The sequence below is a fragment of the Strix uralensis genome, chromosome 6, assembly GCF_047716275.1.
Source record: "Strix uralensis isolate ZFMK-TIS-50842 chromosome 6, bStrUra1, whole genome shotgun sequence".
NCBI lineage: Eukaryota > Metazoa > Chordata > Aves > Strigiformes > Strigidae > Strix > Strix uralensis.
In genome coordinates this window covers 23,346,670-23,369,394 of record NC_133977.1, presented here as the reverse complement: position 1 = coordinate 23,369,394, position 22,725 = coordinate 23,346,670, and the positions used below count along the sequence as shown (strand labels likewise).

The window sequence follows — 22,725 nt, the reverse complement described above, 5'->3', positions numbered from 1 at the left end:
AATGCTCAAATTCAACAATATTGTGGGTGCATTCAAACATAGGGTCAGCATCAGCTCTACTCAGAAGTCCATTCCTTCTCATTCTCACTGTATTTCTAAGGTCTTGCAGTTGAAACTGCCAAATCTACTGTTCCTGATTGATAGTGGGTACTTGTACAGTAGATAAAACTACAGTCAGTTTCATTAGTGTACAAGATGTTTACATCTGAGGACTAACAGAGAATAATAGAAACGCTTTTCTGCAGAGCTTGTTTGTCTGCTTTTTCTTTGAACTGGACAGCTTGCGTGGCTAAAGGGTGCTCAATATAGCACTGAGCACCAAGAGAGCGTCTGGTGACTCACTGCCTCTCTTCCTGCTGTTCTGCAAGGATTGGAATAACTTCTAAGAGTCTAATCTGTGATTTCTATCCTTCTAGCCTGGCCAAACAGCTTTGTCATGAAGGCTTGGAGCCATGAAAGATGTCCTTTAAATGTGTTTTTTTTTTTTCTTGAGAGGCCATTAATTCTTCTGCTGTGTTTCATTGTCCTCCACTATTGACTCTAGTGTCTCTACTTTCGAGCTTTCCTGGTTAGAAGGGTTAGCCTGACATCTTTCCAGTTGGCTTTGCTTCTTGTCGCAGTCCTTAATAGCAGAAATGCAAGTACTCAGTTTTGTCTCTCAACTCTTCTGTAGCTTGCAGCTTTCTTAAAGAGCAGAAGAGCTGTCATTCCTCAGACCAGGAAGTCAGTACCACATTGATTCACTTCTGAAAGCCTGTTTTGCAGGTGAAATGATTTTAACTATTGAAATTTAATTACTAGGGTGTGGGTGGGAAACACGCAAAACTTAATTTTCAGAGGAACAGTTAGTTTGTTTCTCTGCATTTCTTCACAGTTACCATTGTGTTTGTTGTTGGTTAGGGACGGTGGATTTACATAAAACAAGGCTACAATATATCAAAGACCTTTTTCATCAAGAGAATTTTCTAATCCTCATTATGCAACTTATATTTTGTTCTGAATTAAGATTTGTTTTAATGTGAACTTGAAATGCAGGAAAAAACATGTAAACACTCTTTACCAGTATGTTCACAGGAACTCTGAGAGACAATTGTAGCACACAAAATATTGTGTGTCTTGCATCTATTTTGTAGATTCAGTGTATATAAGAAAAGTATTTGCATGTTAGTTTTACAGTGGGGACAACATACATACTCTCTTTAAATTGTGTGTTCAATTCTTATAAAACTTACTAATTTTGTTTGAATGCTTTATCAAATGTTATATGATATTGTCAGTCATGTGGTATACAGTATGAAGTGTACGTAATGTCTTAAATAAAAGCTCAGTTTAGATACGACTTAAATTGAAGAGTCAAATAAAGGTTTACTTTCTTTGCTTAGGAATTGATTTCCAGCAGTTTTCATTTGGGTCCTGTCACTTGGGCCCCAGCTTCTTATCCCTCAAAGCTTCTGTCAGGATCAGATACTCGTAGGGCTGTAGTACTGTAAGACTTGTGAAAATGGGATGCCTTCTTTTGACAGCTTTATGATCCGGTTTGAAACAAATGACTTCTAAACATGGGGAGGCAGGAGACAAAATAGAGAAAAGTGAGGGTAAAAATAGTCCCTCTGTATGCGTGAACTTATGACAAGTTTCTGGAATGCAACTGAAACTTGAGACACTGCGAGGTGTAGCGAAAGGCGGGCTGAGCAAATGTTCAAAAGCTGTAAAGGTGTAGTCTGGCTGGTACTGAAGGCATTTATCAGCTGCTGTAATAACTGGGGAAGTTTAAAAAATCTCCTTTGAAGGGGAGGAGTTGGCTTCACAGTGAACTTTGCATCTACCTGATGTGCTGGTTAGCTAGGACAGCACCCTCCTGCATTGTTGGGTTTTTGGTTTTTTGTTCTCTGTGTTTTGCTTCCTGTCAGGTGAACAAGGAAGGGGATGATGGCAGGATGATTTGAGGATTTCAGTGTGATTTCAAAGGAGGCAAGTCTGTGAGTGTTGGTGGATTTAAGTTGGCCCAATGACAATTTTTTAATGTTTTTTTAAGTAAATAACTTCTGCTAGCTTATCTTCTGAACTGGTTTAACACAAGATCAATTGAGTACCAGTCGAGAAGGGTGAAGACAGAAATGTGGCAGGACTGACCTAGTTCAACTTAAGAAGTTGTGAAACTGTAGCCTAAAGGAAAGAAGTTATTTTACCTGAAGGCACTTCTGAAATACATTTTCTAAATTCCTGGTAGAATTATTAAAGATGGAAATAGTAGGAGAGAATGGAACAAATCTGGAAAGTCTAAAGTGAAGGTTGCTCAGATGTTAATGCTCTAATGTTAATAATGCATGGCATTCCTTACTCATGTAGATGTCAACAATGTTCTTCTACATCTTACAAATTCTATTAATGCAGCATAAGAAATCTTAGGAATTATATTTGAAGTCATGTGGACAAGATGGCTTGTTAAAGCTGTTTTTTTTATTTAATTGCAAGTCACTGTGTTATTCTCTCCTTTTGCTAAAATTAGCCTTGTCTTTTTGTGAAAAAGTAATTTCAAAGGTGGGAAACTGCATAGAAAACAAAAACCAGAACATACTTTTGAATCAGAGAAAAGAACAAGGAGAAAAGGTGATGATTTTTGTCTCCCTGTAGACCTGTACTTTTAGTACTTCCATGTTAGACCTTCAGTGAGATAGGGCTTGAATATCTCTGACTAATGAATTGTCACTCTCACTGAAATACTCTGATTCTGAAAGCTCACTGTAGTATAATAATAAAAATATTTACAAGGAAGACTGTATAGCACAAGAAATAAGAAGTACTAAAGATTAAATAGGAACTACAGGCTTGTTGGAGAAAGTATTTTGCACTATTGAAATAAGAGAAAAAAAACTTAGATCAAGGTGAGCTGTCAGTTATCTAGTCGGTCTTCCTCTCCACAGTTATTTTTATTTTTGAGCTTCTTCAGAAAAAACTATTTCTTATCTTCCACCTTTCATTACCCCCTGTTAGAGACTTCTGCCTGCTTCAAGTGGTGAATTTCCAAGACTCGATGTTACCAGGAGAGATTTTGAAAATGCTCCTTTTTGTTGCCCATTAAATCCCTATTTTGGTAGTCTCGGAAGCATTTTGAAATGTACATTTATGTAGACAGACAATTCTTTAACTGATGCTGTGGTAAGGAATCTCTTAAAAGTGTAAGGAACTGATTATGGAATAGCTTTAATCTGCTGTCTGTCCAGTGACATGTAGCCCATTGGAGAAGTTTGTCACAGGTGTCTCTCTCTGCCTGTGTAGGAAGTTTCAGCTTGTTTCTTCCTTGGCACAGCTTGGGCTTCTGTCCCTTCTTTAGTTAAAACAGCTGTTGTTTTAACTCTGAAGATCTTCCAAGTCACTGTCTGGTCTTTTAGTCAATATTTGTACAAAGAGTTGCATAGCACTCTGTAAAGGCAACAGAACCTTGAGTAGAACAGAGTATTGGTATTTCAGGATTGTGGTGGTACCGTACGGTGGCAGGACTGTTCTTCCATAATTCAGCATGAGTCTCATTGGTGAATATGGTAAACTTGGGCTCAGTAAGATTTATTCAGCCCAATTTGTAAGTAATAAAATCTAAGCATTGGCTTTCTGGATCATTGTGGCTTAGATTAATTCTTGCCCTTGAAATTCAGTATGGCTAATGGCTTGTCCAGCGGCAAGTCATGTCAGTAAGGACATACTCTGGGATCCTTAACCATTTCTAGCTGTTAGTTAAGAACAGCTACACTAGTATATTGATTTCAGACAATGCTTTAATACCACAGCCTTTGAACCATAAATATAGAATATGGCTCATCTCATAAAATTATATTGGCATTCTTACTTTAAGGTTTAGGGCCTCGTATCTAGAAATTGTTCCCTGTTTGGAACTGCTGTAACTTTTGCATGTGACCATGAAAGGATGTTTCCTTACAGTGGATTGAATTTTGAGTTCTTCCTTTATTTTTTGGAACCTGTATTAATATCGTAATAATAGGTCGCTTTGTAAGTTAATAGTGCTTTCCTGGGAATCTCAAGAGAAGGCATGACTCATAACCTTCAGCTACAGGATACGATAAATTTGGGATAATTAATCCATAGGCTGATTCACAAGTGGTATGCTGGCATAGGTTTCTTGGGGAGCAGAGCTTTTTAATTTCTGTGAAGGGAAGACTTAGCAGAAGCTGGGATTCAAAATTGCTTTATGTGTGAGTTTTGCTACCGTGGTCCCTTAGCTTGTGATCATAACCAGTGGAAATGTCTTTGGCTGAATGTAAAATACACAGAGGGGACCAGTAAAAGATTTTAAAACATACTGCATAGTAATTCTCTCTTTGTGTGACTTTCTTTATTTACTTGTGATCTCTTCTTATAAGTGTAGTGGTGAAAGAGAAACCAAATACCTTCTAAGATAATAAATGAAGTACCATATGGCAGCATAGATCAAACCAGATTTGTGATTTATGGCAATTTAGGTTTCTGTATGTGGATGAGACAAAGGTGAATGACAAAAGTGAAAAGGTTAATGACTTTTCATAACTTTTGTGAATGTCATTTGCAAAAGTGAACAACAAGAGTGAAGACCATATGTTTGTGCATGAGTTAACAGAAAGTTGTCAGTCATCACTGAGCACTTTCTGTCAGGCACTTTTTCCCTCCCCAGGGATAGATAGGCTGTATATACAAACTGCAAATCATCTGGCTGTTACTGTCCTTGTTTACCCTTTCTTAATAAAAAGTGTCATATCTAATGTGTAAGATCAAAGGAGAATCTCTTAGTCTTTAGTCTTGTGAAGATGCCATCTTAATTGCTGGACTTCTATCCTCTGTCTTTCTTCCCCCCCCCCCCCCCCCCCCCAGTTTGGATACTTCTTTTTTTGTGGCTTTCTTTTATTTCCTTCTTCTCTTGAAGGTATTACTTTAATGGTCCTCAAAGAAGAAAGGCTTATGTTGTAGAAAGTAGCAGGCTTCTTCTGGAAAATATGACATAGCAAATGTAGTGAAGACATGAATAAATTTAGAATTTTCATATTCAAAGCTGAATCCATTTCTGAATCTTTATGTTGAAAAATTACTGGTAAAATGTAGTGAATCTTTCCAGTGAAGTTTGCTCTTGTATGATGTGTTTGTAGGCTCTTTATTCCTTGTTGGCTTCTTTTGTGACATGGGTAAATAACTCTTTGATGTTGGTAAATGTCCTTTCTAAAAATAGGTTGGGAGCAGAAAAGTATTCAGTGGTTCTCGAGTCAGGCTCATGTTAAGTCAGTGGGAAATCATTCTGTCTGCTCTAATGGGGTTTGGCTCAACCTCATGTCATTGTGCATTAGCCAAGCCTCAACTACTACCATACAGGAATTCTCCAAAGAACAAATTTTTTCTTTTCTTTTTAAATTAAACAATTTGCACAATTTTTGCAGGGTGTTTCTATCATCCTTTGACAAGTAAATCTTGTTGCTATACATTTGAAATAAATACTGATCATGCAAACTCTTACGCTTTTGGAAGTTGTTTTTATTAATGTCAAAAGACATTTAAAAAGTCATTATCTGAATGAGGACTTGAAGAATCAGGCCAGCCTCTGACTATTTCACAGAAAAGAGAGGAACTGTTTTAGTTAGATATTTTCAGTTAGGCTGTTTAGCAATTGGGAAGTATGTCTTGATAAAGAAGAATTCAATGTTCTTCTGATTGTTCAATGGAAGATGCTTCCAACATGTATGGGAAGAAACTGGGATATGTGAACTTTGAGAAGGGAAAAAAAATGGCAACTTTATAATTTGCTGGACTTGGAAACAAAATGGCTTTGAGTATAATAGTCGGAATTTCAGAATACCATTTCTGTACCACCTTTAATGTAAAAGTATATACTCCCTGAAAAATGGCGAAAGTAATGTTTTTCTTAGTATATGAAGTATATTTTCTTAGTATATATTGGCTAACATTTTTCTCTTCTGTTTTATAGGTTTTGTAAAAGACACCGGATTAAGTCAAATTCAAATGTTCCATGTGTCCCAAAAGACTTGTTGATGATGTCAGAATTAGTTCTTCCACAGTTCATCTTTAGTCTTATTCAGCACTTAAGAGAGGGGTATAATGAGCCTGGTATGTTTTAAATTTGCATGTATCTAGCATATCTTACCATGCTGCTATCTATTGCTTTGCAGTTTGTGAAGATACAGTATGTGAATGCTATCTATAGTTCATATTGAATTTTGTGCATCTTTTCCTAACCAACTTACTGTCTGGCTAGCTGATATGATTTTGTTCTCTGCTGAAGAGCTTCTTAAATATGGTTTAAAGGTTACCTAGCACTGTGTTGAGCTCTTCCAGAAAACTAAATCAGGATTAATTTGAAACTTCTACATGTGAATTTTAGAGCATTATGAATATATAAATTAAATTATTTTGTGGTAGTCATAATTGTTCTGCCTTGTGAAGGTCTTGGCCAAATTACATTACATTTACACCAAAAGTTCTTGTTATGTGGTTTTCAGCTCTTGATCTGCCATCAGAGAAGGACCTTCATAAAATCCTCCAGGTTTTGGAGCCTCATGTTTCCTTTCTAGAAGACTTGACCAAAATGGGAGGAGCAATGCGATCAGTTCTTACCCAGGTTTTGACTAGCCAACAGTTCTACAAAGATCTTAGCTCTGGTATGTTTGTGTTATTTCTAGTAATTAAACTTTCAAATTATGAAGAATTTAAGGGCATAAGTTTTGTTTATGACCTCAGTCTCTGCATGTGTTTATTTGACCTCTCAAAGCCCAGACAAATGCATGTTTTTAAGGATATTTTGTTGTTGATAGAAGTGGGGTGGGCTTCAGGAGTGACCAGAAACATTTGTTATTAAGACCTGTAAGAGCAAACCTCTTATCTTCTGTGTTCCAGATAGCTGCATAAAAATACATCGTTTCCAAAGAGTTTTTATAATAAATCCATTCTCTTTAAAGTGAAGTGAACACGACAGCTTAGTTCTTCCAAATAAGGCATATCAAGCTTATTCAAAGTAGAATATATCTAACTTATTTTGGGATCTGCTCTCACAGAGGTTACTGGAGGAGACCTGAATGACAAATTAATAGTTAATAGTGTCTGTCCTGCACTTCTGTGCAAAGCGTTTTTTCATTTTTTTCTTAAAAACATGCCCCCACCCCCCCCCAACACCCGCAATTATTTAATCCATCCTGCACCAAGTCACAATGAATCTGCAAATGTTGGGCAGACACTATTAACCCAAAACCACCTAGTATAAATTAACTCCATCTCATTTCCTTGTGATTACAAGGTATCTTTTTTGAGTCCCTTGCATACCTCCTTTGCATAGATATGGAACAAATAGTAATTACTGTAGATTTTAGTTGCCATAACTGGATTGGGCAGCAGCTAGTTGAACAGGCAATTTCCAAATCTTTATTTGAAAGGAGAAACACTTAGGAAAGCTGCCTCAGGGACAGTTGTCTTTATTCTGTTTCCTTCCTCTCTTTCTCTCTTGTTTAATAATATTTGAATGGGAGAAATGTAATGACTTCTCTTTTCCTATATGTGATGGATTTCCTGAGATACAGAAGTGTAGAGGGAATGGGCAGTAAGACATTCTTATCTGGACTCTTAAAAGGGAGAATATATGTGTCTCAGTAGGTACGGTTTCTGGGTAGGGAAAGCAAAGAAAGGGATTTTAGAGCAAAACCTGCCCTTCTGACTTTGAATGCAAAAGGTGCACAGCTAAAAAGATGCTGTCATATTTTTCATGTTTTCTCTTCCTTAAACACTTGACACAATTTGCTCCTCTTAATGTTTGGTTTTTCCTTATATAACAAATGTTTTGGGTTTTTTAGTCCATTTCTTTGTGAAAATTTTATATCCCAAGCATGCGGTGTGACTTTGCTTCATCAAATAGTTGAAATGATCATATCTTTCAGCTGTCAAAATTTGGAAATATCAAAACAAATCCTTTTTTTGCTGTAGTGTTAATGGTGGCAGTGCTGGTAAAATAGAAATGAAGTACATCCTTTAGAAGAAAACATTGTGTTCGAGGGGAAAATGGAGGTTTCTGCTGTTTTGGATTTCAGTTCATCAGTTGGAAAAACATTTTAGCTTCTACATCTCCTAATTATACAGCTTATTAAAACATGTTTTAGATTGCTTGTATAGAATATCAGGTATAAACTGTGTAGCTGTTGTACTTTAATGCTGTTTTACGTATGTGTTTAAGGTGTTGGAGAGAATGCATGTGCAAAGAAAAGTCATGAAAAGTACCTCATTGCTTTGAAAGGCTCTGGACTGGCATTTCCTGAGGATAAACTTGCATGTGGTATGCAGGAACAAGGAGCTGGAACTAGCACATTAGCAGTTCAAGGTTTGTTCGAGGGAAGACTTGATTATTGCTGTTTTTTATATAAACTGTTCTTTTTTAAAAAAACAAATCTTAATGAAACTTAAGGAATTACCTGTTATTTAGTGCACCATCAAATTACAGGACTATTTTAATTCTATCAACAAAGCTAAACATATTAACTTTTTGTTGCTAATATACTAAACATCACTTTCCAGTCATAACGTTAGTGGAATTTGAGTAGGCAAGATGAAATTGCTCGTAGTGGAATTTTGTCACTGCAACTAAAGTTAAGCCACCTATTCTTACAAAAGTGCTGTGGATTTTTTTTTTGATCACTGAAGGCCGTCAAAGTGTTTTTGCAATTTCTGAAAGAACACGACTCTGTTAACTCAGTATGTTGAAGTTCTGCAATGGAACGTACTTGCAAATCCCTAATTTTCTATTGCTTGGAAATCTTACTCCAACTTCTCAGTCCACTGCTGTGTATCTTTCAAAGAAAGTTAATGTAGTGTTTCATTTCATACTGGCTCATTAAATATCATAAAAATACTCTCTTTTCAGTATAAGACTTATGAAAGGAATCTCTGAATTTTTTTATTTCAAAAGGTTTAGCAGGTGCTACGGCAACATCAGGACAAGGGGATTCTTCAGATGAGGTGAGACTGTTTTTAAAGATTATAATGAACTGCAACTGAATATTAAATGGAGAGAATGCTTGCAGCCAAATCCCACAAACTTAACTCTTCCATCTATCACATATTCTCTCCATTTTAATAATTAGAAATAATGGAGATATAAAGGAATAGATCTCATTCCTTTGATTTATGAAGGACCTCTTGAAAAATCCTTATTTTTGCTAATACTATTTCAGTTTAATTTATGTATGTAATGTAGAAGAAACTTGTGTAGGTAGTTCAAAAGTCACTATCAAGTAAATTGAGCTTGATTAAAACAAAATTAAAGCATGTGATGCTGTGAATGGTGTTAGCATTTCTTTTGCACTTGAGAATCCAGCTGAACTGGTGATAGCAGCAGTGAGAATTTCTCTGTAGATAAATTCCCATGTGTAGACTTGACCAAACACATTGAGTGGGAGTAAAAAGGAGGGAATCTCCTTTTATATTGAGCTGTAATAAGAAAGTTGAATTTCATGAGGAAAGTTAAATTCTAATTCTGGTGGAGTTACTTTATCAATTTATCTCCCCCCCCCCCCCACTACTGTTTAGCACCTAATTTCAACTAGTAAGCTTTAGCAGCTCTTCTGGTAGGGTAGTATAAAAAACTTTAAACAAAATATAATTTTTTGTAGGATTTTTGCTTACATTGAATTCTATGTAAACAAGTATTGAAGTAAAAACAATTGTTCGTGTATGTCTAAAACAGTAGTATGACATGTTTGCCTCTGTCATGAGTAACAACATCTATTAGGCTTTCAGCAGTGCTATTTATGCTTTGGCATTTTTCGAAGTATTGCTTGTTGTTTTTTCACCATCGCTTGACAAACAAACAGAAAAAAAAATCCCTGCAAAAGACTGCTGACAGTATCACTTTTAAGGCCCATGAAAAAAGGAGGCAATTCAAATTAATGTTAATAACCTCAAGTAGTGTTTTCAAATAAACTTAAGATGGCGCAGCATGCTTCTTTCTCTGTTACCCCTATAAGTGATGAGGAGAGGGGAGTAAACTGAAGCTGTTCAGAGTCCAAAGAGAGATTGGATATCGCTGACGTTTCTTTTGGGAAAGAAGTCCAAGATAGAGGTAGAGACAGAGATGTATTTTAGGGAGAAGGAATTTTTTATCATAAAAAGATAGTTTTTTTTCAAGGAAAAGATAGTTTATAAACAAGGGAGGAATTATAGCTTGCATTATAGCATATTCTGCATTATAGCTTGTCGGTTAAAGATACCTGTTTTCTAGAGAGATTTTTCTTTCTGATCTCCAGGATATAAATATAGATGTAGGTATTTTATTATGTTACCACAGATGTGAATTTTTCTAAACGGAAATTCTGCATATACTCACATACCTGGGATCAATTTTTAAGATACATTTTAAAAAAGCACAAGACCTTGTTTTGAAAGCTGTATTTAGCATTTTTTTAAAAGAATGAGGAAGTAACATGCAGATAAAACAATAAGCACTCAAAATTTAAATGTTCTTTAGTATATGTTTTCAATTCTGAATTTTCCTTTCATAACTTTAATAAAATCACACTGATACAGTGTGGGATGCAATTAAAAATAATGTCAAAAGTTTCTTGATTTTTTTTTTTTAAACAAAAAAGCTCTCTGTTAGTGGCATCTACAAAGAGAGTTAATTTTTTATTTTATAATTTTTTTCTTAATCATGATCTGCTTGACAAATATGAATTGCTGAAAAGAATGTCCAGTCCGTTCATCCGAAAGCCAAAACAGAACTGTGCAGGTAGAAAGCTGGAATGCTTGTTACAAAAACGGTGTTACTAGTGAAATGCTTCCTAGTGGAATGGGGAAGAAGTTACCTTGGTTTATGACTTCTCTTCCTCTCCCCTGCCCTCCCCTGTAAGTTACAAAGGGCATTTACAGCTTTTTTTATGACTTATAATACTCTCTTACAGCAGAGTAAAACTATGTTCTAATTAACAAATGTGGCAAGAGTACATTTTTAACTGGATTTTCTTCCTCTTGTATTTAAGATGAAGCTCGAAAGATTAATGTTCTTTCTTACCAAGTAAGTCTTAAAGGTAGCGTTGTTTCACAGATGAAAGGCTAGATGACAAAATTTACACAGGCTACAAATTAGAGCAGTGCTTCTACAGGGAACTAAATAGCTTGATAAGTTTTGCATAGCTCAGTATTTAGTTTCACTTCTGCAGTAGTTCTACAATAGTTCTAAAATGGTTCTAAGCTAAAACTGAATCTGAAGGATGCATGTGTCCTGAGATATGGGTCATGGTTTGGTTTGTTCCTCTCCACCCCGAAACAGTACAGACTCACTTGTGCTTTACTTCTCAAATGGTCTGTGTTCCATCCTGTGGTATTTTGGAGAGAACTCAGCATTAGTTCGCTTTATTAGCTTCTCTTTCACATGTTTTCCTTTGTGCAAAAGGAGAAAAAAAGGCCTTCTCTAAACCTGTCCTCCTATTTAAGAAGTTTTTATGTTCCAAGGAATCAAATAAAAGCCGGTCCATGAACACTTTTGCCAAGCTGACAAATAAACCTTTTTGTATTGGATATCTCAGTTTGGCTGCCCTTGTACTTTTATGAGCACTCAATGCCTTAATCCTTAGTTATATAGTTATTGACTCCAGTTGCTGTTTAATGTGTTTGTACAAAAATCTATGTATAGTATCTAATATTACATAAAGTTTATTGCCTGAATTACAACAGATGCGGCACACCTTAGGCATATTGCTGAATATTCTATTACATAAAGTAAATCTATGTAGCTCTTTGCTGTTATCCAGTATATTTACACAGCATTATCCAGTGGGTTAATATAAGGTGTTCTACATTTGCTTATTCGTTCTCTTACTCTTTATCCCTGGGCTTGGGAGACACCATGAGACCTAGCACTCTCTATCTCAAAGCTGTTAAAACTCCCGCACTTGACATTAAGATTTAATCCTACCTTACTGCAGCAATGGAAACCAACTGTCTAACATTATTGAGAAAAAGAAAGAGTTCTTGAGAAAACATTTCTCATTAAGTTACTCATAAATTTTCTTCTTTTTAGTGAAATCACTTCAGAAGTTGCAATGAAAACTGTTACATGTTTCGATTTTTCTTATACTGTGAAAGGGGAAGTGCATTTTATTTGCCAGAGCAGTGGTGGTGGAGGCTAGAATCCAACACGTTAATCATGATCTGTATACCCAAATGCATTATTTTCTGATTAAGGCCCCTCTAGCAACTCTGGATTAACTGAGACCACTGAAGAGGTCTTGAGACCTCCATCTATCAGCTTGCTAGCTCCAGGAATTTAGATTCCTTTTCTTCAGGGCGGGAGACTTAGATTGCAGAGTCCTGCAGTTCATAGTAATATCTCAGCAGGTCTGAGTTGTGCTTTAGGGTACTTGGCCCCTCTGATGGGGGAGTGGGCAGTGGCAACATGCTGCGAAGTGACTGGCTCCTGATTGAAGTACAAAAGTAGCATGTGTTCACAAAGACAACAGACTCTTAAGAGTTCGAATCTTAAAATGTCCATCTTAAAATGAATTTTCAGATGGAGGTGCTGAAAGGATGGGAAAATTCAGACCTTTCATTAACATGATACTTCGGTCAGTTCTTAAATACAAAATATGTATAATCTTTCTCTCCAAAAAGCATAGTCACGTCTTGAGTACCAGGTTCTTTATCATTCCAGTGAAGTTTGGAAGTAAAATATGGCATTTGCTTAGAGAAGGATATTGGTTACTTATTTTTAACAGTAGATATCTGCATTAATTATCTCTTATTTTTAGACCTAGTAGGATTCTTTCTTTATTTTCACTATTTCATTAGGACTACCATTGTTAGTAAAGATCCATGCAGCATTTAGTATAGTCCTGTAATGTCACATTCTTTTTTAAGACCTAGTGTTAGATTTTGTAAAGTGGTGGTGATGATGTTTTTAACTTGCATTGCATTTTGGAACCTTTGCTGCTCTGTTTGCAGAGTGCCTGCGTAAAGTGTTCCCATTATTCTGTAAGGCACAAGCAATTAGAATTCAGCAGTTAAATTGGTCTCTTAAAGGTGTCAAAAATACCTTACTCTTGGATCAAAATGTTATATTAATTAGAAAATGTATAGCTAATTGTCTGTGTTGCCAACTTTAATAGCCAATACGTTGGCTGATATTTATTTTTTTAGGAAACAAAAAACCCCAAACCCTACAGATGAATAAGGTGAAACCCTGGATGTGCAACAGTTAGAAATTTTGTAGTGTTAAACATTTTTGTAGCAATCAGTTTCAGAAATCAAAGCAGGTAACCTTACAAAATTAATTAAATAGATGAAAATGTCTGAACTTGCAGATGATAATGTTGCCTGTAGGGGAAAAAAAGGCATTTTAAAGAATTGTTTTTTTCTAATGAGTTGCACGGAGTCCATGGTTCCTGTAAATGACAAAAGTATTTTTCTGGTAAGAGAGTATATTCAGGGCTTTTCTGTTTTAGCTTGATAGTTAAAACAGAATTTTGAGAGCATACTGTCTCTTGACAATAAAATTCTAAGTATACGATTATGAATTTTTTAAACTCTTCCCCTACCCCAGGAGGACCAGGATGGTAGCCAAGGTGTGGGCAAGCGCAAGAGGGTGAAACTAAGCAGCACCACCAAAGGTATTTATAAAGTACTGATCTCAGTTTATCATATTTGCTTTATGTCTATCTTAAAAATGATCTAGGGATATTCACTTCCCAAGCACTGTAGTGCTGCATGTGACAGGTATTAAACATAGCAAAGTCTAAAAAAGGATAGTGAGTGAAATTGTGGTAATTGGCAACTTTGATTTCCCTTGAGTTGAGTACCACTGTCTGGGCTTCTGACCAGTCATTTTGTCACATTCATGTCGTAAGCTGACCTCTAAAAATTCATTTCATTTGCACTGTGTGGCTGACAAGGTTGCAATACAGCTTGGCAAACAAGCTTTTTATGTATTTGTTCTTAACAATTTTTTTTCATTATGCCTCTGTACAGTATGATTGTGTTCTCAGATAGACAAGAATGGTTCTCGCTGGTTCTGGTTGGTCTTTCTGTACTGTTATAGTAATGTTTAAGAAAAGATACTTTAATGAAGTCTCCTTTGAAACCACTCCATTATTTTCCTAGATTGAAATTAGTCCTCTGTGCAATTTCTAGTCCAACATGAGCAGCACTCACATTGAGATCAGTGCAGATTTTAATCCGAGAATGAACATAGGCTACAGACAAGGTAGCTTGTCCGTAACATGTTTTTGTGCTAAAAAGTGTTTATTTAATAATAAGAGTTTAAATATTATTATTTAAAGAACACTTGTTATTTTTTTAAATATGAGTATGAGGAAACTGACATAGGAAGCACAAAGAAATTGCAAGCACTGAGAAGAAAACATAAGGGTGAAAAACTGTGGTGAAAGTTGGAATAAAATTTCTGGAATGACTTTGGAGTGAATGTTTGGAACCTGAATTTGAAATGCAAGTGTTCTTGAAGTCAGTAAAATGGTATAAAGGTGTTGTGAGGAGTATGGGAAAGTAAGATTGATTGTTTCTAGTGGTTTCAGATTGCAGAAAAAAGATCAGGGAAGCTGGAAAAGAAGAGAACTAAATGTTTTGGTGATGGTGTTAAGAGGTGGTCTTAGAAATGGTGTGTGAAGGGTTGTGGCAGAGAATAATAATGTGGAAGAGGTGGTAGTTTTAGAGGAATGCAGGAAATTTACAGATTATCGAGGAAAACTCTCTTGAATTTTAGAGGCTCTTAGTTTGTCTAAAAGATAAGTTAGAGTCAGGTAATGCAAGAAAAAATGCTGCTTCTCTGATGCATAATAACTGATTGTGGGAAATAGGCAGGGAGAAAGCTCAGGTTGAGAAGCTGCCAGATCTGAAAACCAATATCAACAGTGACATTTCAGGAGAAGTGATACTTTAATTCAACATTTCATTTCCCCCCAGGGTTGTAGTCTTCCCCCTCTGAGGCATCCCAACATGGACTGTGCTCATGATGTTGATAGCTCCTAATATCAGCCCCAGAGGAGGGAGTCTGCCAATGGGGGAAGGGTAAGTATCTGTTTTTATTAAATATTGAATAGTTTTCTGAAGTTTTCAGTATTCATATTTTATGTCCAATAGGGTATAAAATAAGAGTATGAAAAGAAAATTTTAGAAAACTGAGTATTGAATAAAAACAGATTTACCTTTTCCTTATAAGCAGACTCCCTGTCCCATCCTAGGTCTTCAGGGGTACTGTTTTCATATTTATATACTGGGGATATCTTGGAATGCTAAGACTCATATTCCAGAGAGATGTTTACAACGGTCTTTTGTGGCACTAGGAAAGAATAAAAGGTTTCTTTAAAGAAAATACAGGTTTTGTGCTGAGGTTCATTGATACAGGTATGGGACTGAGTAATGAGAGAGTTTTTATTTTGACTCTGTTTTTAAACCTGCATCCTGCACCTGTCTGAAATACCTGATGTTTAAGACAATTTTAAACCCACAGGCACTATACTTTTTTTTAATTTGTTGAAAGAAATTTTAAATCATGTGCTTTTCACAAGAGTGGGAACATTAGTCCCAGTGTTCTTGACAAATTTTCCAAGTTGGGTAAGAGCATTCTGCCTACTTAAATTCTGTAGCAGGTATAAGTGGATATATATTCTCCTGTCCCTGCCTGAAACTGCTGTATAAAGAATTTGATACATACTGCTCAACTGTGATACATGTCAGAGAAAGCTGCACATCAGCGACAGACGAGGTGTTATGTCACTTGTCTTCGTGCCCAGTGTTCTCACTCAGGGGCATTTGGCATGTACCTAAACCTGTGCTGTCTGTTCTGTGGACAGAGGACTTCAGTCTGCATGGCTACCAAGCTCTTTCATTGGCAGTAAAATCACATGCACAATTTCTTAACAAGAGACGAGGAAGAGAACATAAATGATCATCATATGTTTGCTGCAGTAGGTGACGTGTAATGCTTTACAAAATATTTTAATATTAAAATGTCTTTCGTGACTCTGTGAAGGTAATTTTTTATTTCAATGCTTGTAGATTATATTGAATAAAACATTCTTGTCTTTGCGTGGCTTGCTAAAGTCTTGAGGAGATCCCTAAAATTTAAATCATTTGTTATTTCTCATTATCTTTTGCAATTCCTGAGATGTTTTGTGCTGATTGGTCACTTGGCTGGGGAACTCTGACCTTTGGTAATGGTGGAAAATGGAAGTAATTCCTGCTTAGGAAAAGCATAAACAGCTGTCCTGCTTAGGATAGTCCCTAAAGCTGTCATACTTCAGTGGAGAGGAGAGTCTTCAAGGCTAGATGATGTTCAGCTTGTTTTTGAATCTGTGCTGATGGGAGCACTTCATACAGTCCCATTGGAATGTGGGATTTTGTGTGTGTAGGTGTATCCTCAGGCCTAGTTGATTTCTAGGTATAAAGAAGCATTATTATTATTTTCTTTAGTCCTTATATGTTAGGGGAGTGAACAATGCCTGTTGTAGTTTTAAATCATAAATAATCAACCTCTTGAAGAATGATGATAAAGAGTCTGATAATTTTTTTTTAATTGGGTTAATATGATTTACGCTCTATCAAGCCTTCATGAACACTTCATTCTAGCAGAGGTCAGTTTATGCAGATTTGCAGTCAGGAAACTGATCTGCTTGAAAACACAGCAGACAGAATGGAAAGATGACTTGATTCCTACATAGGTATCCCACAGGAATGTACTGTCAGCATGAGTAAGGGGGCAGAGTGAATGGCCGGGAGTTGAATGGGGAACGATGAGACTGTCTCTTCTGGTACCATCAGGAGCCTAGTGCCTGATTATCTGATTATGGTAATTTTTGTTTGTTTGGGGTTTTTAATATAAAAACTTTGTTGTTTTTCTATCAGTTACGTACATTGCTTTAAAAATAAGAATGATTGATACATTATTGCTTTTATTTAGCTTGTTTAGAACTTTGCAAACAGAATGTAAGTGTTCTTAGGTGATAGAACTCGTCACTTAATCATAAATTATATTTTGTTGTTTTGCTATTTTAACTTCAGCTAAGTAGCAGTCTACATTTACAGTTGCCTTCAATTAAGTGGCTGTTTAAAGATTTTGCAAATTGCTGTGGCTCATTACAATCAGTGGAGCTATTACAGTAAGGCGATACGATTCAATGCAATCAATGAAGATTGGACTCTCTGTAGTAGAATTGTCCTGAAAACTGTCACTGGCTTCTCTGGGAGGTCCTTTTTACTGTTACAGGCTCTGGCACTGTGCAGCGTTGGCCATGTTCAGTTTCTGAGTGTTTTTGAAAAAAAATTATTTACAGAGCACACTAAGATGTTCTTAAATTTTTGTCACTGAATTTTATATGAGTGCAACTGCACTATCATTATTTTTAATAATTATTACATGATACATCCCCTCCTCCAACCTTTCATGCAGATCAGTCTATCATGGATGTTTTGAAGCATAAATGTTTTCTAGAAGAATTATTATTTTGGACAATAAAATATGAATTTCCACAGAAGATGGTGACTTTCTTACTCAACATGCTGCCAGATCAAGATTATAAGGTACTTGACTTACTTCATGCAAACTTAAATGTCTTTTCTTATTCACATACTTACTGTGTATTATGCCTTGCATGAGACCACATATGTTTATATTTGAATAATAAGAAGATCTTTTACCTTGTTTTGAGTATTTGGTTAGAAGGTCTAAAGTATTTGAAGAGATGTGGACAAAACAAGATGGGTAATTCTGGAGCAGCAGTATTAATTTTATGGTTTGCTTTTTTCCTTTTTGGCTGTTAGTGCTTATTTACATGTATTGAATTTTGGTTTGGTTTATTTTACTTTGTAAATTGGATTTTTATCAGTTAAAACATGTGGATCAGCACTAAATGATTCTGTGGTGTGGTATGACTAGTAAATAATTGCACTGACTTGATTTCTGTTGCAACTGTTGTAGTAGGCAGTGGTTTCTCCATACGGGCCATTACAGTATGAGTGTTCTTGCTGCAGCTATGCCGTAGGTGATTTTGGCAGCCTTCCAGCTGCTTCCTTACAGAGTTTTGCAGTTGTCCATACCAAGTGTCTCCTGGCCTGGAGTCATGGAGACTGGATGTCATCTTCCTCTTTTAAATCTTGGTGTGCAGCCAGGTTTGGTTGTTTGCTCTACATGTTCCAAGACCAAGTGTACATAGCAATCAGGCTTAACATTTTGCTCTGATCATGTCATACCTTTGAGCCATGCAAATATTTTGGACCTTCTCAATCCCTTCTGGGAGGCAAAGATCAAGAAATCCTGAAGTCCAGCCATGCAGATTTCTTACAAAATGACTGTTTATAATGGGACAACCCTGTATTTGTGCCCCCTTAAAAACCCTGCTGTATCAAAGCAAAGGATATGAAGATAACTTGCAAGGAAGAAAAAGAGAAGATACGGGCTCTCAGCAGCACTCTGTCCATATCAAGACAGCGTTTTGGTTTGGGATACCAGCATAGATTCGTCTTGGTCTCAGATTCAGCTAATACATGAGGAGAAATGAAGACTTCTTGACTGATGATCCCTTGCCATGAAGCTTGAATTCTTCTTGATGTTTAGAGACCCATGTGGACATTCAGTTCTCCTGATCCATTGCCAGCTAAACTCCTGCCTGTAAAAACACCCAACTGCTAGCAGCACATGGAGGAATCTGGTAAGTGTTGCTAAGTTTACCTTTTTACTATACCATGTAATAACAGCTTTTAATGGTCATGGAATCTTTTTTGCTTTGACAAGAAGCCACAGTCTTCAGCGGCTTTCTTCCCTGTGTTCATAATCTTTCTTCACTGTGTACTCAGAATGGAGACCATGGTAAATTGGTTTCCCTACTGGCTGCCACCATTATCTGGAAGTAGTCCATCTTCCACCTACCAATACTGTATGTTCAGACAAACTGATTATTTAAACGTTCCTTTTTGGTTTTTTTTCTACCAATTTCGTATTGTGTTTGATTAAACAGTTGATTCCTATGTACAAACTTTATTACTAGCACAAATCCTAAGTACTGGAAATCTTTTAGAATCTGTATTTAATTTAATTGCTGTGATTGTCTAAAAGGTATATTTCAGACGTAAGGAACTTGGAGCAGGAAATGTATCACACAGTAACACTAGGGAGGCAGTAGCACTATTTTTTCCCAAGATACCTGTGCTTTGTTGTAAAACTGTGTCCATGATGCATGGATTTTAACATGTCTGACAATTGTGGCTAATTTACAGGGAGTGTCTCTGCCTTTTCCATGTGTACAGAGAGAACGTACTGTTTTGGGATGAATTATAAGAATGTTTTTTCTTTCAAGCTTCCATTTAGCTTTTATGAAGGAAAAGCTTGTTTGCTGTTTAATCACATTGTATTCTCAAACAGTAGGAACACCTGTAGGGATATAAACGGTTCCAAGTGATCTTTCATCTTTATGCTGAAAGATTTTCTCCCATCTACACCACATGTACTGTCTGTATTTTTTCCGTCTCTGCTGTTGTGCAATTTGTCTGATTCTTCATGAGCTGATTTAGCTCATTAAATTACCAGAATTCTGATATAGGTTGGTGTTCTGAGTGAGCTAGCCAGAGCACAGAGCTGGCTATTTGTGCATGCTCTGAAACTGTTGAAATCTCTGACCTCCAGTGTAAGTGTGGTAGAGCTGACTGAATCCACCATGCCCTATGCAGCAGTCAGCCACCAGCAATCTCTGTTTCACAGATTTATTTTTAAATAGGAAAACAAACTTCTGTTTTAGGATTCCCAGTATAGAAGAGAGTTATTGAAAGGGGTTAAATCGCCCTTCTTTTCTTCCCCCCCACCCCCCCCCCCCCCCCGCCTTTTGCACATGAGAGAGAGATGGTACAACAAACAGTGTGGTCTTTGCCTTACAGGATTTGTGCCTGAGGCATCCCTTCCAGCACTCTATGACATTTGAAGCTTGGAAGACTTGCAGGTGAAGAAAACAGGAGAGAAATTTACCAGAGCTTCGAAGAAATTAGAGGTGTTATGGTGTGGACAACTTTTCTGCAAGAGGAAAAACAAAAGGCCAGAGAAATAGGACTAACATTCCTGTGACCAAGGAGAAGGCAGAGGAGGGGTTGGCAATAAAGAGGAAGCTGATAGAAGAGTGTAAATCATCCAAGAGCAGAGCCTTGCTCAAATCTGGAATACAGGAAGTAGAGAAATGCAAAAGCATCTGATAGAGATAATGAATCAACAAACATAATTATCAGAAACGCTGTGCCTCCTCAGGCACCTCCCGTAGTGAATGTTGAGGCAGTTATTACAGCAGTAGGACTTCACCAACCCTGTATATGCTGTTCTACAAATTCTGTAGAACAGTTTTTCTACTGGAAACTTAATTTTGGCACAGCTTTCACCTGGCAGAATGATCTTTTTGTTTGCATTGAAAAGATAAACATGGAGGATGCAAGTTCTAACTGAAACGTGAGGTTGATGTTAGGCTCCTAAAAGTTCTGGAATTGTTAAGTGGTGACCAAGAGGAAAGGCCAGATGAAAAAATTAATTTTGTTTTTGCATAGGCTAGAAATTGAGAAGCTGCACAAGACTATAGAGAGTAAGTCAGTGAAGGTAATTAGATATACAGAAAACATGTCTGTCTTAGGAAGCCACTTCTTGCAAATGGTTAGAAGCTGAGTAAGTATTTGGAGAGATGTGTTATGTCAGCATCTGCATTATTGCTCCAATCTGTATTTTTCCTCAGTTGTGTATACAGCTTTGGCCACTCAACGACAGGATACTGAGCTGGATGGACTGATTTGACCTACTATGGCTGTTTTTATGTACTACGGACTGCAGTTTACCGCAGTATTTCAGCATTTTAAGTTCTGGAAATGAGTTTATTTTCTTCCTATCAAAATTGGAAAGGGTTGTATTTGTTTAACTTCCAAGTGAATGTAAAGCTGATGTATTTTCTTTATTTAAGTGTATTACAGAATTTCTATCATTACACTGTATTAATAGTGAATCTACAGTACTTTCAGAAATTCATTATTGTATATGGGTGAGGCACAAAAAGTTTTGATGCATGCTGATTTCAAATAAATTAAAAAATCCAAAATTTGTCCATAAAGGAGGACCATGTTTTTGCAATCAGCTTGAATTGAGTGTGCTGTGTAAAACAAGTAAAACGTAGTTCCTACATCACAGAACCTGAGAATCCTATTTAAGCATAGTACAATGTGAAGAAGTAATATATAAATATACTTTTTTTTACTAGCAGCATTAATATAATAACTTCTTAAAATATCAGGTGCGTCATTTGTGTCTGAGGCTTAACATTAATAGTGTAAAAGTCTTGATGTTTGTTATAAGTGTTATTGCCAGTGATTAAAGTTGTATCAAGCTTTAATTTAAAGGTAATTATGATAGGTTGTTCTGCCTTGGAATACCAGAATGATATTGTATTAACTCTGTGCAAGTATTGCGAATATGTTGTTCCAAAAAGGCTTTAGCTGAGAACAATTACCATTGTGCTGGCTTCTGTATATAGAAGACACTTGCAATTATTATACAGGTTTCCATCACTGTGAACCAGCTAAAGGAAGGCAAGTTAAGTAGTGTTTTCTGCAGTGACATCCCCATCCCGGTCCATTTTTTTGCATAAGCAACTTTATTTTTGAGGATATTTGCTGGAAGAAGCAATCTTTGTGCCCAACAGCAGCGTTACAGCATTATGACATGTTTAGAAATATTTTCTAAATGAGATTAACATGGTAGTGCAATAATAAAAACATGGGAGTGCTGAGTCTGAGGCAGGTAAAAAGTAGTGATTTGTATACAATCTGGTGAAGACACAGCTGCCTGAGGGTGGTTTTAAGATTCTAATTTTATGCTTATGAAAGATTAATACTTCCAGAAGGAATAGACAGGGGGTTTTAGACTTTGAGCTGAAAATTTTCATCACTGCACAGCTCGTATTATCTCTTTTTAATAAGCCAAGGAAGTCCAGATGGTGTTAATTCAGAACTTAAAGTACTAAGTGAGAAGTGATTTCAGAGCTGGCAGATATGCACACATGTATATGTAGGGCAGAAGGTTGGTTTACAATGCAATTTGAGGCTAATGGAGTGGGACAAGACATTATACTAAGATTTATATGTATCAATACATTTAAATACTGATCTGGTTTAAAAACCCCCAAACAGTTGTGTGAAGAATAGCAAAGCTTGCTAATTATTTTAATTATTTAGGAGAAAGTGCTAAAGATTTATTAAAAAAACATAGGATGTTGTGATATCAGATCAATTCAGTGTTGAAATGTCATCCTTGACAAATGAATGAAAACCTTACTCCATGGGTGGACGAGTGCAAGTAATAAGTTGAGGCAGCTTTATTGGACACCACTAATCTCATTCTTCATAGTGTATCATTTTGGGACATTGGTCCCTCTCTTAGGACGTAAAAAATTTAGGATAAATTCACTGTTAGAACTTTCATGCTTTCACAGGTATGCTGAAATCTTATATTCCTTGTTTCAACATTTCTGAGGGTTTTTTTTAGTGTGGAAAGTCTAGAATGAGAAGATTAGATTTTGGTATAAGGTAATAAAATTAGAGGCATAAGTTACCCCTCTCCATAGACAGGTTTTTTCATGTGGACTGTTTCTAGAAACAACATGGGATGAATAGACCATTCAATTTTGGTTTGTTATGGCACCTGGTGTTTCCTAGGATATGTTGATTATACTT

The 22,725-nt window shown here is 36.3% G+C and overlaps 1 protein-coding gene across 8 annotated transcripts in view; it reads left to right on the top strand.

The window, feature by feature from the left end:
- UBR3 (ubiquitin protein ligase E3 component n-recognin 3) overlaps positions 1-22,725 on the top strand; it is a 116,138-nt gene that overhangs the window by 8,369 nt on the left and 85,044 nt on the right. For 6 of the 8 annotated variants that reach the window (XR_012629489.1, XM_074873251.1, XM_074873249.1 and 3 more), the window contains exons 2-7: positions 5,963-6,102; positions 6,495-6,653; positions 8,213-8,356; positions 8,942-8,991; positions 13,568-13,634; positions 17,429-17,559. Coding sequence is in view for 7 of the 8 variants with exons in the window: in XM_074873251.1 (XP_074729352.1) it covers positions 5,963-6,102; positions 6,495-6,653; positions 8,213-8,356; positions 8,942-8,991; positions 13,568-13,634; positions 17,429-17,559 (691 nt within the window). In the remaining variant the exon portion in view is untranslated. Of the gene's footprint in view, positions 1-5,962; positions 6,103-6,494; positions 6,654-8,212; positions 8,357-8,941; positions 8,992-13,567; positions 13,635-14,941; positions 15,049-17,428; positions 17,560-22,725 lie in introns of those variants that run through there. The other 2 variants (XM_074873253.1, XM_074873255.1) reach the window with 2 other exon arrangements.